Raw genomic sequence first — 15,376 nt, 5'->3', positions numbered from 1 at the left:
CCCATTAATTCCAATGGAAAGTTTAAAAATGTGAAAATTCACGGAATTTTGCAACCCTACCCAAAATTAGCTGGAACATTTTGGATACTGGAAAAAATTCAATATTGTGCATCCCAAATACATTTACCCTATGAGGTTTGGACTCCATTAGATCTCTGAAAGGAGAGATCTACTTGGTGGTATCTCAAACCAAGTAGTAGCCGATCCATAAAATCCTGAATGATCAATACCGTAAACACATTGATATCCTCAAGCAATGCTCCATCAATTTTTACAGCATCACAATTTGGCCCTTGTCAAAGCTTCTATATCTAAAATAAATATTTGCTCATTTTTCCAAGTTATCAACTTCAAGGACTGAATGTTCACTTGCTAATCGATATATCTCACCCACTCCCAGGTGCCACTGTGAAAAGATAATCAATGTTCTTACTTCACCTGTCAGTGGTCATAATGTTATGGCTGATCAGTGTTTGATGCATTAGTGTGTAAGCAACACTGTAAAAGGCACTCTACTGATTTTACACAGGAGGCTCGGTATATTTGTAACAAGGAGCAGACCTTTTTTTAAAAATACTTTTTGTGGACAGTAAAATATAGAAAAGTTTAAAGTAAAGCGATTAGTAAAAAACAGTGAACAGCAAAAATGTTAAAAAGGAAATTCATTTTCAACTTTATTGTAACTTCATCTATTGTATTGTCTTTTCTGTATAAAGAATTTCACACACTGTATATAATGGAAAGGGAACCGGATGAACTGCAGAACAATAGAGCCATATGGCCAAACATCAACTGCCAGCAACTGAAACACATTCACAAACCATCATATCATGTGTATATTATCAAAACAAAATCAGTATTTAAGTTTTTCACACCATGGTTACTGTCAGTACCATGTACTGAAACGGCCCTACTCTTAACATGTGAGCACTGCTTTATATTGCATTCCACACCCCAGGGATGAGTTCTGTAAATATTTCTTAACTTTGATGATGTCACTGTGATGTAATCAGGGTCATGTGGACTTGGATTTAAGAGAAGAGAAAGCCTGCATTACTTCCTGGAGCTGTGAAGGTATTAAAAAAAGTGAACATTTGGTGGAAAAAAAGAAAATATATGTTACTCTGTGGGAAATGTAGGATCCAATGTTTTGGGAGCTTGAACGATATTAAAGACTTAATATGAACATTTCTTTTTTCAGTTAATATCACTTCTGAATTCCCCAACTTTCTTCATACAGAATGACATGAAAATGCATTATTTCCAAGTGGCATTTAGCTACTTTGATCAGACCATCATAAACAAGTAAAATGAATCCCAACATGCTCGCAACATTAAATCACTTCCACATAGTATGCTTGCTTCCAATTCCTCTGTGGTCCATACAGAGATGACTGAGCGCCACCACATCCCAACGTCAATTATAACCAGCTTATCATGCATAAACAGCCTTACATTATACATATTGTTTTTAGTCCCTGTGATATTCCCTAATTAGTCACTATCTTTGTAAAATATCTGGTAATATGCGGTTTCTCAATGAGGAGCAGCAAATGAGGCCCAGATGCCCAGTGAAAGCTTTGTCTGATAAAGCCAACAGAAGTTACTCTGATCTATCCCGTAATCTGTGAGTGCGTTTGAGGGTGGGTGTGTGCATGTGTGTGAATCTCTCCTTATACACAGACACATACAGAGTTGTTTGTTCTTCATTATTTCTATGTCCTGCTCCTGGCACACTGCACAAGCAGCCTGGCAGCCAATTGCTCCCATGACCCCGTAGTGTTGCCACGCTAACAAGCTGGCGACCACACAAACTGTTACAGAACTGGTCCACGAATATGTGCCCAAGAACACACACAGGCAACAGAGAGAAAAGGAGCTGACATTCTCTTCTTTCAGGTGAGCGAGAAGCAACGATACACATTCCAGAACTGCATCAGCACTCATTAAAAACAAAAAAATCTGCCTCCATTTTCTGTCAAAATCACCAGTAGATGGGGAAACAAAGCCTTCTTCCCTCACTGAGAAGCAGGTTTTCCCACCACAGAGCAGCAGGAGTGAGCACATAAGAGGAGAGAACAGAGCAGAGCTAAGCAGGAGACAGCAAACTTAATGATGAATTACATGATCACCTGCTATGCCTCAGAGCTTTTCATTCAGGTAGAGAATCACCTCTGGAGCAGGCAGAGGCGGAGGCCCTCCCCTTTCCTTCCTCTTCCTCCCCTCCTCCTGTCCTCCGCCCCCACTTCTCCTTTCCTCATCTCTCACTCCCAACACCACCACCACCATCACCAGAACAGATGTCTGCTGTAACCCAGTAGCTCCCTTCGCTGTAGACACATGGAGGTGCCATCTGGACCGGAACACTGCTCCTCTCCAGACTGGGGAGTGTGTTTATGTGTGTGTGAATGTAAATCAGAGGAAGAGCTTAAATTGACTTTTCTGCGCACGTGCCTGCATGACATTTCTGACTGTGCGTGTTAGTGAGTAAGCATGTCTTTGAGACAGTCGGCCCCTTGTGCACTGATGACACACCTGAGTTGTGTTTGTTTGAGTCCTGTGTTGTTCTACCTGCGCTGACTTTCAGAGATGGATGAGTCAGGCCTACAGCGGGTGGGACAGCACTCAGCAGCTCTGTCTAAACGACCGGCTGGATGATGTGATGAAATCTCATTCAAATTACTGCTCACTCTGTGTGCCTTCCATCCCTTACTCTCTCTTTCTGGATTCAACAACAAGATTACAACTAAATAGTATCACTTGGCTGAATGTTTCTGACAAATTCCCTTCAACTCAGAAAGTATTCAAATCGTGTCACAACAATGTGGATTTTGGACATGAACCTCTGAATTTAAAGTTTTACTTATCAGGACATAATAGAAATTAGGCAAATACAACCTCAGATAAGTAAAAAAAAACCATGAAATATGTGTGAAAAACTAATTATCCCTCACTGCTTCCACAGGAATTATGAGGTGTACGAAGCAGCCAGGTGCTGTGGATCAAATTTACATGATTAACCGATCATCAGCAGGTGTGAGCACCTCTATGAAAGCAGAAGTTTTGGCAGTTTGCTGCTCTGGAGCATTCAGGTGTGTATTAACGCAATGCCAAGGAGGAAAGACATCAGCAATGATCTTAGATAAGCAATTGTTGCTGCCCATCAATTTGGGAAACAATACAAGAATCAAGAATCAAGGTGTTGCAATGTTCCGGTCAAAGTCCAGACCTGCAAACCTCAATGAATCGAAGCAACATTTTAAGAATGAGCCAAAATTCCTCCACGGCAATATGACAAAGGACATGACTATTTCAAGTTTACACAGCAAAACGTGGCTCTACAGCAGGGACTTCCAAACCCAGTCCTCGAGGGCCGCTGTCCTGCAGATTTTAGATGTTTCCCTGCTTCAACACACCTGACTTAGATGAAATAGATATCTTCAAAATATAGTTAAGTTCTGCACAAGTCTGCTAATGATGCATTGATCTGAATCAGGTGTGTTGAAACAGGGAAACATCTAAAACCTGCAGGACAGCGGCCCTTGAGGACCGGATGTGGCCATCCCTGCTCTAAAGGCTACCGAGACATGGAGTGGACTTAAGATTTCCACATACCACTTTTGCATTTTGGCTTAATTTTTGTTGAATAAAGATTGAAACAGCATAATATTTCATGTATTCTTGTTTATCTGAGGTTGTATTTGCCTTATTTCAAGACTTGGTAAGCACTAGATTATTTATTTCTATTATGTCCTGATACATACAATCTTTTTCACATGACTTGTTACACAATATCATTACACATTTACAATAGACTGTACATTGGTAACAGAGTATCTAGAGATGGTAACAATGCACTAGCGGTGACTTTATCCTGCTACAAATCTGATATCTTTCACAGATTCTTAACATCTTTTACGCAGACAGACAGTGGATGTTATGGAGCTACTGGGCAACCAAAAGGCTTTGGTGAATCCACAATGGACAACAGCAGACATCTGGTAGAAACACAACCCCACCCAGCAGCAGCATAGCCAGAGAACAAGACACTAGAGAGGGGAGAGGAGAGGAGAAGAGAGAGAACGGATGGAAAAAGCAGAGGAGCTCTGAGAGCTCACAGGAAGTACAAACAAACAGAAATGTACACAAGTTGAGGGTGGTGTGAGTGGAAGTAGAGCATGTATACATGTACACAGTATAATGTTTAATGTTCTAACCATGGTAAGGAAACTGCACTCCATCGCTCTCATGCTTAATCTTCCTCTCCTGCACACTGGCCAAATGGTGCTGCACTGAAAGGCCAAACAGGGGAGAAGGGAAGAGTTAACAATGGAAGAGGGGAGGAGAGAAAAAGACAGACACACAGAAAGAGGTGAAAAGAAACGGAGAAATAGGGGTGGTTAAATAATGGGCAATAGGGGAATTTTATAATATAGAGTGCAGCAAGTGCTTATAAAACAGTTACATCATTACTGCTGGCAATATTAAAAAGCAGCATGTAGGTGGGAGTGCCGTTATAAACAGACATGAAATCCGGCAATTTAACAAAATCCCTTTAGTCAAATACTACACCCAAGAGATAGACATGAAGTCACATTGCAAATACATTTGATGAAGATACCCATCGTGATGTTTAAAAGCGCTGTAAGCCAAAGAGAGAGCGGTTATGGTTTCGGAAGAAAATGGGTGGGGTTACACTGGGGCTGCTTGCCTGTGACACTGAAGTAGACAACAGAGAGGGATGTGAATGGTGAAACTAAGAAGGAATCTGGAATGATGGGAAAAAACAATTCTAACCTTTGTGAAATAAGTGACATCACATGGTTCAGATGAGAGGACTGGTACCCCTCTAAAGCATAAAGCAGCCAGCAGTTGGTTAAACTGGCACAAAGGCTGAAAACAAGTGAAACAGCTAGCTGTCAGCTGTTTCTCCCTACTTTCGGCCTTTGTACTATGCTAAGCTCCGGCCATTCACTTGAGTAACTACTCAAAGACTTTTTTTGTTCAGTTTTGAGCAACACTACAAAAATGCCTTTAAAATGATAAAATTTTATTCTATGATCCAGTGAATTGGTCAACTTTGCTAGTTTGTCGAAAATACACACAATTCCATAAAAACTATAGTGAAAACTATAACTATAGTGAATAGCTTGCGCAGGCTGCAGAAACTTTAGCATGTTAGCACAACTCAAACTCTTCCTAACAATGGAGCTAATGAGATAACAATGGATACTACTGCATTCTGATAAAAAGTGGCTGGGTGTGGTACTAATCTTAGACAGGAGGATCGTGTTCCTGGAGATTTCCAGATGGGATTTCTAAATCAGGAGCATCTCTTCGATGCACACTGGCGATTCAGTTCCTCCAACACCACCACTAACTACAATCTGTTAAAAACTCATCTAAACAAAAACAATTAAACTGTTAACGTTCACTCTTTCATAATGCACATTGATTTGCAAATTTAGCAGCACTCCAGACCCTTCTTGTTCTCACCTGTGTCACTGATTTATGTAAAAAAAAAAGCTAATTTTAATTGATACAAACTTATCATTATGTATGTGTTTATGTTAAAATACGTATCATTATTAAACAGCTTTTGGTACATGTACAGAGGGGTTGCCAACATGCCAGTACCTCTTTAAATTGATCTAAAGATAATATATATAAATATAACTCTACACTAGTCTGCCATTGTTGTTTCTTAACAGTCTAAATAAGAATAGGGCAGACATGTGAAGTTACCAATTTTATTTCTTAACATAAACTTATTTCTTAACTGGAAATTAAATTCAAAACTGGATGACATGGTTAGTGTGGCTAACGTTTATTAACTGCTCCATTACATTAATTATACAATCACCTGTCAGGAACCTGTTAGCTTAGCATGGTTTAGAAGGACTGGAAACAACTGGTGGCTTTGTTGGGTAAAAATCCCGATATTAACTTACTAACACTGCTTAAGCTGACTGATCATCATGACGCATCTCATTTTCTAAAGAAAACATCACATTTTAGCTTTAAGCTAGCTAGCTGTTTCCCATCGGTTCCAATAGTTGTACAAAGCTAGCTAAATGGCTCTTTCCGCTAGCTTTATATTTACTATAATAAAATTAAGTGGTATCATTCTATTTAGCTAACTCTCTGTAAAAAAGTAGATCATTATATTTCCCAAAACATCTTTAAATATGTTTTAAGGATGTTAAAATCCTTAAAATTTCATCTGTCTATTTCTATGTCTATCAGGACATTACTGTAGCTTGTCAGTGATTTTAATGACCTGATAGAAGTTACTTAAAAAATCATTCAGAGCAACAGGAATGGATATTTAAGTAAAAATTAGCCTATAGAGCTTTTGTGAGATATCTTTATGTACAAGTTTGTGGCTTTAACCATCTTCCATGATAGCAATACAATTCTGAAATCAAGCTAAATGGATGTTAGCACTAATGCCATACAAACTAGTGGAGCAAAAACAGAGATCTGCCAAAACTCAGACAACAAACAGTCAGTAGACTCAACTTAATTGTGGTCTGATTTGAGGGCTAGTTCACACAATTTTACTCGTTTACATAGTAGGTATTCGGATAGCTTCAGATCGAACTAATGGAATCCCTAGATATGGGTAAAAATTTTGCCTCAGTACCATCCTAACAGAGATGAGGAGCTGATATAAAATGTTAAACCTGAAAAATTGGCATTTAGATCTAATTTTACAGACAATGCCCAGAGTTGTTTCTATATCATTATATTTCATTAACCTACATTGCACTAGAGAGGTTGGATGTTTCAGTGGACAAAGGAACAAAACTTTACAAAACCTCTGCCAATAAAAGCCAGACTAGCACTGTATGCTTCTAAGAGAAATTAAGAAAATGTGCTGTTATCCATTTTGAGTAAAGTGGCTTCACATGACAAAAGATGCTGAGACCTGGCAGTGACAAACTTGCTGTCCCTTTACATCGGGCAGGCTTGTTATGTGTGATGGAGTCTTATTAGATACAGGCATAGAAGTTGTGTATGAAAGATGGTAAGGATGATTGGGTGGGGGTGGGTGGGGGGTAAAGTAATGAAGAGATGGGTCAATGCAGCACAGAGGCAAGGCTGAGTGAGGGGGGGAGAGGTGAGCTTTGGATTCTGGTTCAATTGAAGTTTTGTATGAAATTAAGATTCAAAAGGAAAGTTTGACATTTCTGGCAAATACTATTACAATTTGTTATTCTTTACATTCATTCAGCCAATCCTTTTATCCAAATGACTTACAAGTGAGGAACACACTGGAGGGCAATTTAGGGTAAATATCTTGTCCAAGGGTACCTCGACATGATAACCTTAGATCCTGAACTACAGCTGCCATGATCAGCGAAAGACGATTAGCTTAGCTTTGCACAGCCAGGTGCTGGCTATATCTAAATAATGTATTTTTTGGAAAACTTCATGGCGTGATTGATTTTTTAGGTGAATTTGGGACTGATGGACAAAACTAGGACTATCATTTCCCCCCGTTTACAACCGGTAAGCTAAGCTAACCACTCAGTGCTAGCTTCATATTTAACACAGATACACGAAAGCGGTGCCAATCTGCAGCAAATAACTGCATTGACAAAAATGTCAAACTATTACCTCAAGGCCAAAGAAAACTGATCTGGACTTCATAGTGACTGGAGGGACTTAGAATTAAATGAGAAGTCATTGGGATCCTATGGAGATTTAGTGGAGTGGTATTAGTGGGACTTTCAATACAAATCAGTCAAATTTTTGAGCCCAGATTGATGTAGACCTCAGCCCAGCTCCTGGAGAGGCATTTGCGTGCAGAATATAATGGAGCAGTTGAAGCGGGAGTACCTGCATCCACATCATTAGGCCAACCGCTGGACTGAGAGCTGCTGCCAGCCGCAGGGGAACGGCCTGAGTAGAAGACATCATCTACTGGGCTCTCCATCTCGCTGTCGTCAATGGACTTGCGCTTGTTGGAGCTGAGGAAAAAAGGAAGGAGTTAAAAGGATGTCTGGATTTTGTGAACAATCTGATCTGTATTTTGTTAAAGTTGCGAGCCTGGGTTTGTGAAACAAACTTACTAATTGGTATGTGGGACTCTAATATATGTACACATATCATTTGTGGGACATTTGAGGACAGATGTGGGTGCTTATTTCCCCTGGAGTCAGGCATGACTCTCCGTAAAAATCAAGAGTAATAAAAATTCAAAAAGTCAAGGTTCTGTTCCGTGTTTTGTTTTCATATTAAGTTACAGCCAGAGGGGACAAAGCAACGCAACTGGAGTCAGTAAGACGAGAATTAGGCTAGAATTATTTTAGCACGCGGTGTCTATAGTGGCCCAAAGCAGCCTCATGCTACAAACCAAGTTCTGGGGGCTGCTGGAACGCATTGTTGTGCGAGTTTGCAATTCTTATAGCATCTAACATCTGTGACCAATAAAAATAACGGCGGTTGTGAACGTACAGCGCCTGTGTATTTGTGCGACAACATGCGTGTGTGGCTTTTGCTCGAGTATTGTGCAGGGGCCTGTGTTACATTAGTATCAAGGGAAATATTCAGCAGAAAGTGTAACTACCTCCGTGGGAGACTTGCATAAAGCTCCATTTCAGTCCTGCAGCGTAAGATGAGCAGGAGAGGGAGCAAGGGGGGAAAACAGACACCAAAGACACAAACAGATTGGTGGGAAAATGATTGGGAATGAGAAGGATTAGTGATGAGGAAGAAAAAAGGGAGAAAGAAAGACCACAATCAGAAAGAAGAGCAAGCTAAGCATAAAGAATACATCAAAGAGGTTAAGAAATGAGGAATATTAGTACAGAATATGCTAGCTATAAGAGTGTTTGACATGTGGGTACCTGGTGGAAGGGGTGGAGGTGATGGAGCGCCGTCCCAGGGTCACCTGGTTGATGTTGTAATAGCCAGGGCTGTCCAGGTCTGCCAGAGAGAAGTTGGGGCCTGTTGCTGTGGCCACTGGAGCTGAGGATTTCAAACGCAAAGATGCGTCACATAGACGAACAACACCAAATGTCTAATACTGTCATACTGTACGTTGTCATGACTAGTTTCATTTAAGATGATCATTCTCTTGGGATGTCACAGTTACTCGGTCAAGGTCTCCAGAAGATGGCCAATATCTCGTAAAATTTATCCTTTAAGATTGGCATCTTTCATTCAGCCACTTCCGGTTACCAGGACAATATATCACTTTTGAAAAATCACAGACTGGCCAAGGAAACCTTCAACCCCCATCCATCAACTCGGTCACTGGACAGCTCCACATTTTGTGGATTTAGCAGTTGTACAAGTTGACTGAAAGCCACAGGCGTCTGTTGATCTTGAACATCATATCTGATAGGTGCAGACTGTACAATGATAACACCAGCTGAATCATAGTTGGCTGCGTGACACGTATGAGATAACGTAAGTAAAGATATCACATTATTCTGTTTAATAGTTTACTACCCACTGTCTTTTCCTTCCGTGCAGCGTCCCTCTTTGCATAGTCATTGCCTGTCATAAAGATAAGGCACTTGATGCCACAACTCAATCAGATTTGCTTCTTAGTTTAAATCACTTTTACTGTCTGATCTAAGACCACCGTTTGTAGCCACAATCAAAGATATCCCCACGATTCTTCCACATTACGTCGCCTTGGACTCGCACAGAGTGATGAGAAAAGTTCAGCTCTCTTACCATAAAGTCCGTCATTCCCCATCATGTGTGTGTGTACAGGTCAGACAAACAAATTTATCTTACAGTGGTTTTGAGGAACCATCTGCTGGAGGCTCCTCGGTAGCCACATATACAACACTAATGGAGCAGAAATGTTTCAGCGCATGCAGCCAAACGCAAAGGCTGCCAGCTAACTTTAACAGCCAAACAACACAGTAAGCTAGTGTTGAGGGCTAATTCAACCAAGAGACCAAAGGAGAAACCAGTTTCCTCTGAACTGTATCAACTAAGCATTGCACAGCAAAGACTGAATCTACTGTAGTAATTGGAACAGCACTCAGGTTGGCACAGTAAGGATCAGGACTGCTTTGGAGGCGCCAGATAAATGAACATGAACACTCAGCTGGGCACAACGAAGCAACAGCATCCATGGCTTACCATAGACCGGCATAACTTTGATACTCAGTTTAAAACTCCTGCTCGTGCGTCCTCTTTTCACATAAAAAATGTGGTGTTTGGTTAATGAATGCAGACCATTTACCATTTCAGCGTTACAACAAAGTAACAATGAGGCAGTGACAGTGATTGACATTTGAAATTACAGCATTGACTCACTCTGCGACACGCGGACCAACTCGGCTACGTTCCACACCCCTGAAGTCACGAAGCAGTCCTGGAAACTCAAGTGGCCTGGGTAAAAGACAGAGAATAAGAAAAAAAAGAGTGTGTGAGCGAGGACTGCAGGGTCGGTCCATGTCCCAAAACATGCGCTACATTTCACAAACATATGAGAGGACACACTTGGTACACACACAGACACAGAGAGCGAGCTGAAAAACAGATGTGTGGAAAGGCTTCACACACTGCTGGTCGGTGTCATCCAGGGGAGCCATGTGTTTTCTATAAGATATAACAGGCCTTTGGTTTTGGAGGTTCATTTTTCTGACTGCTGACATTCTAACATAGACAACCAATCAGGTCCAACAATATTACAATCCCCACAAAGACAGCTACATAATGTATGATGCGCTGGGATCCTTATGTATAAACCATGGACACACAAATCAAAAGAGAGGCGCGATATATAATGTTCGAGGCCTCGAAAAAACACAGGAGGCCTGCTTTGGTTTGTCTCTCATGTATTAATGTAGAAATGCCACAGTGTGGAGAAGAAAGGTTTGTTTGAAACTTTATTCAACAGACACAAGTACAACAAAATCATTTTCTGTATCTATATAGCTTTTAGAAAACTTAAACAAATCTAAAATTTTATGGCAGTGACACACAAAATGTTGTGCAACAGAAGTGTTTACTGACGTGTTACATCACCCTTCCAGTTAATGACACTTTTTTAGTCCTTTGGGAACTTGGGATATTGATTGTTGCAGTTTTTCTGAGAAATACGTGTCTAGTCCTGCTTAAATAAAAAATTTCAACACCGATGGAAACTGATACTTATTCATGACGAAAATGGACAGTTAAAATAAGTAATGAGCTAGATGTGTTCCCCAGAAGTTTAACGAACCGACAAACCGAGCCATGTCAATATTGAAGTGAATAGAATAATATCTTATTAAAACCGAACAGTAAAAAATTATTTTCAGTTTGAATTGAAATGTCAACTAAATTTGTCTGATATGCGAATAGGCAGCTGCCATATTCTTACGGATACACCAAAGCCTAAATACAGTTCAGATTCTGAAAACGTTGCAGAGAAGTTGAATAAAATGTAAATAAAAATGGAATGCAATAATTTGCCAATTCCATAAACCAATGTTTTATTTACAAAAAAATAGAAAATAGGGCTGCATGATATTAGGAAGTAACACATGGTGTTTCATCTAGAGCCTATGAAAAAAAAGCTTCTTCACCTGTGCATGCTAGTTAGTTGTTGAGCGTGTACAAAAGCAGGACTTCTTCTAATTGGAATGCAGCCCTCATGAATAAACCTGTGCCTGCCCTATGTCTTTGTGATTTTGCGCATGTTGATATTGCAGTAATGCTACATTGTTCATTAATTATACAATCACCTGTCAGGAACCTGTTAGCTTAGCATGGTTTAGAAGGACTGGAAACAACTGGTGGCTTTGTTGGGTAAAAATCCCGATATTAACTTACTAACACTGCTTAAGCTGACTGATCATCATGATGCATCTCATTTTCTAAAGAAAACATCACATTTTAGCTTTAAGCTAGCTAGCTGTTTGTAGTCTCACTTTCAAACGTTGAAAGAGAGACTTTTTCCTATTTCATGAAAAATGTTAGCGCATCTAACATTTTTTTCTAACAGCTGAGGGAACATGTCGCAGTTAGTTAGGTTAATTTGTAATAGGTCATTGGGTAGAAAAAAAAGCACGTCAGTGAAGAAGAGTCTCTCAGAAGTAAAGTTGGGCGGTGGTTCACTAATCTGCAAAAAACTGTGTCCACAAATTGTGGCGCAACAATGGAGAAACATTCAGAATAATGTTCTTCAACATAAAATTGTGAAGACTTTGAATTTTCCATCCTCTACAGTACATAACATTGTCCAAAGATCCAGAGAGTTTGGACACATCCGTGTGCGCAATGCTAAACCTCATATTGCATTTATTACATCAGCATGGCTGAGTCCAGGTGCTGGACTGACCTGCCTGCAGTACAGACCTTTCACCAACTGAAAACATTTGGAGCATCATGAAACACAACATACAACAAAGAAGACCCAGGAATGTTGAGCAGCTAGAAGCCTATATCAGACAAGAATAGGACAACATTCCTTTCCCAAAGGTCCAACATCTGGTCTCCTCAGTTCCCAGATGTTTACGACCGTTACGAAAAGAAGAGGGAATGCTACACGATGGCAAACATGCACCTGTCCCAAAATTGACAGGTCTTACTTTTGAGATTTTGTATGTTTTCTGTTCTACTGTGAATAAAATATAATTTTTTTTTAGATTTATTTACATTTTACACAGCATCCCCAAGATTACTTTGCATTGGGGCTGTATGAGGTAATTCAGGAACAATTTGAAAATGTTAACTTAGCCCAAGTTTGTTTTAACCATCTTATATCTGAATATGACAGTTTGTTCAAATGATGACAAATTCAATATATTGTAAGGCTGCTACGTTGCCAGAGTCTTCCTTGTAAGAGCTTTTAAAGCACTATGTGATGTCCTGGTTACATACACATACTGTAGGTAGCATAGAATAAATAACTAACAGCCCCACATGGTGTGTGCATTAAGGTCTGAGGCTATACAGTTGAGTCAATTTTAAATCTACACGCCTCCTCCTTACCTCCTCCCCTCTCTCCCTTTAATCCGTCACTCTTAACTGTCCATCATCCCTCTCCTCCTTCTTCTCTTCACCCCCTCACCTCTAATTTTCTTTTCATTCTCCCCCTTACTCCCCCCATTTACCTCCCATTCTACATCTCCCGCTCCTTCTCTCCATCCTTGCCCGGGGTTAACCACAGCGGGGACAACGCATGAAGTCAGCATTCGGCTCGGCAGCGGCCATGTGGTTCCCATCTTCCAATAACGTCAGTGTGATTTATGAGTGGCCCACCACAATCCAAGCACAGCCCCCACGCTACAGTACCATCAACTCTCCTTACCATAATAAACCTAGCCCCAAATCTGCCCAAACGTGCTAACACACAAAGAAGTCTGTGTGCTGGGGAAGTGTGCATACACATGAATGAGTTTTAGCATCTGAACAGATGTGAATGCATATGCACAGGTATGTCTTTTTATGCATGCAGGTGCACGAGTACATAATGAGTGTGAAGAAGCACAGAAGGACATACTGTGAACTTACCATTTGGCGGGGGCTTGACGTCTGTGTCTCCTTGCTGGTTTGAATTGTCTGATTGTCCTGATTGTTCTGAAAGCGAAAGAAGGAGAAAAAAAAAGAAGAGACGGACAGTTAGTCAGGTGGACAGATGTCTGGACAACATCCAAGGTGAGGGGGCAGGTCGGCATCTAAGGAAGCTCTTCGTGAACTTGATGGAAAATGGCGCCTTTTTTCATTCTTTCCATAAGAGGAGAGACAGACACTGGGCTGAGAGTTAAGGTCGGAGCGCATTTCCACCTTGGTTCAATCTTAGTTTAAAGTTAAAATGGCGGGTAAGTGTCTTTCACTCCTGGCATTAGTCTCAGTGAGACACAACTAAGATTCATTTAGGATTGTTTTAGCGCACTTTTCCCACATTGTATTCTTCTTTTTAAAGGACTCACACAGAATAAATATATACACACATATACAGACTGTTAGCTAAGGCCTTGTGTAGGTTGGAGAAGGTGATAGAAACCTAATACCCTGTTGTTTACATGGAAGTTGGGGGTAATTGTAAAAAAGTATACATTTTGTGGCTCTAGGCATGCCTCACTGTGCATTTACTTCCATAGAGCCACTTCTCACTTTCAAGGCTTTCCTCTGAATTACTGAAACACACACACGCGCACGCTCACACACACACGCGCACACACACACGTGTATATTGGCTAAACTGTTGTCTGGAAACCTCAGCTTCCCCCTTGAAAGTCAAGATGTAGATTAACTTTCTTCTTTAACACTAGCACACACACTGTCTCACTGAGGGCCTTCGACAGCTCAAGTTGGGTAAAGTGTTCCCAAGAAAGCTCAGTTTCACCACTGCCGACTTGTAAAAGAGCGCACTTTTATGTTCTAGGCATTATTTGGATATTATCTCCTGTGTGAGTTTACCTCAACGTCTATAGGGGCAGGCAGGCAAGCAGAGAGCTGCCTACTTCAGCTAGTTTAGTTTGGCCCGCTGGCTGCCATTCTTCTTCAGATGTGTAATGCAGCCTTGCTGAGTTTTATGGTTGTATCATATATACTATTTAGACCAATTACCCTACAGCGCTTAAGTGTTTAAGGGTGCCTTGGGCCAAGTCTCTTTAACCAGAACGTGGCCTTGCAGCCAGCACTAGGCCCCCCAATCTTAATTTCTTCTAAGGCCAAATCGGAGCACTAATCTTGTGTGGCAGTAAAGCACTATGTGTCAGCAAGCTGCTGTACCCTCTCTGCCCACTGCCAAAACCAGGAGAACAAAAAGAGACACCTCTTCGCTTTGGGCCAAACAGATCAGGCAGAAAAAACACATGAACAGAGTTCCTTTTCTCTCACAACACTCATCCCTCATTCTGCAGGAGTCAGAGTCCATCTTCAGGTCCTTCTCCCTCATTTTCTCTCACACTCGTCGTGTCTCTGATTCTCTTTCTCTCACGCGCTGTCGCTCTGTGGAATCCTGGCAGCCATCTTAGCGCTTGGCAGCCATCTTAGCTTTGGCGGTACCCATGCATTCCTGCTAGCTGACAGCACACCCACACACACACACACACACACACACACAAACAGAGACACATGCTCACAAAGCTCACTCGCTCTCACACACAGCCCCAATGGTCTTAAAGATAAAAAGACCTACAGAGGATATGCAATGCTAATGGAGTGAGGATAAAACCACTGGGATGCTTGTCTGCAGTCCTGTGAGTGTCATGTCGCCTGCACATATAGTCCCAAAGTATATGAGATGACTGGAAATGGCAGTTGACCACAAATGTCACACACACTCGTAAAGTATAAGGAAGTGTGCTAACAACTAATGTCAACGAAGGCGACTGCCCCGACAAACCCGATGCTGTATTTCACTGCAGGCAGAAATTGTTGAAACCTTTTCCAACCAGCATGCCTCCTA

The 15,376-nt window shown here is 41.1% G+C and overlaps 1 protein-coding gene across 17 annotated transcripts in view; it reads right to left on the bottom strand.

Moving 5' to 3' along the window:
- Window positions 1–15,376, bottom strand: part of nfixb (nuclear factor I/Xb) — a 147,484-nt gene that overhangs the window by 23,333 nt on the left and 108,775 nt on the right. For 8 of the 17 annotated variants that reach the window (XM_072368267.1, XM_072368269.1, XM_072368271.1 and 5 more), the window contains 6 exons: window positions 13,474–13,539; window positions 10,288–10,362; window positions 8,856–8,976; window positions 8,576–8,611; window positions 7,846–7,976; window positions 4,218–4,292 (listed from right to left, as the gene is read on the bottom strand). In XM_072368267.1, the coding sequence (XP_072224368.1) occupies window positions 4,218–4,292; window positions 7,846–7,976; window positions 8,576–8,611; window positions 8,856–8,976; window positions 10,288–10,362; window positions 13,474–13,539 (504 nt within the window). The remainder of the gene's footprint in view (window positions 1–4,217; window positions 4,293–7,845; window positions 7,977–8,575; window positions 8,612–8,855; window positions 8,977–10,287; window positions 10,363–13,473; window positions 13,540–15,376) is intronic. The other 9 variants (XM_072368272.1, XM_072368279.1, XM_072368282.1 and 6 more) reach the window with 3 other exon arrangements.

Source organism: Leuresthes tenuis, unplaced genomic scaffold (genome assembly GCF_036924035.1).
Source record: "Leuresthes tenuis unplaced genomic scaffold, fLeuTen1.0.hap1 SCAF_17, whole genome shotgun sequence".
Taxonomy (NCBI): domain Eukaryota; kingdom Metazoa; phylum Chordata; class Actinopteri; order Atheriniformes; family Atherinopsidae; genus Leuresthes; species Leuresthes tenuis.
This window is presented reverse-complemented; position numbering and strand designations above follow the sequence as displayed.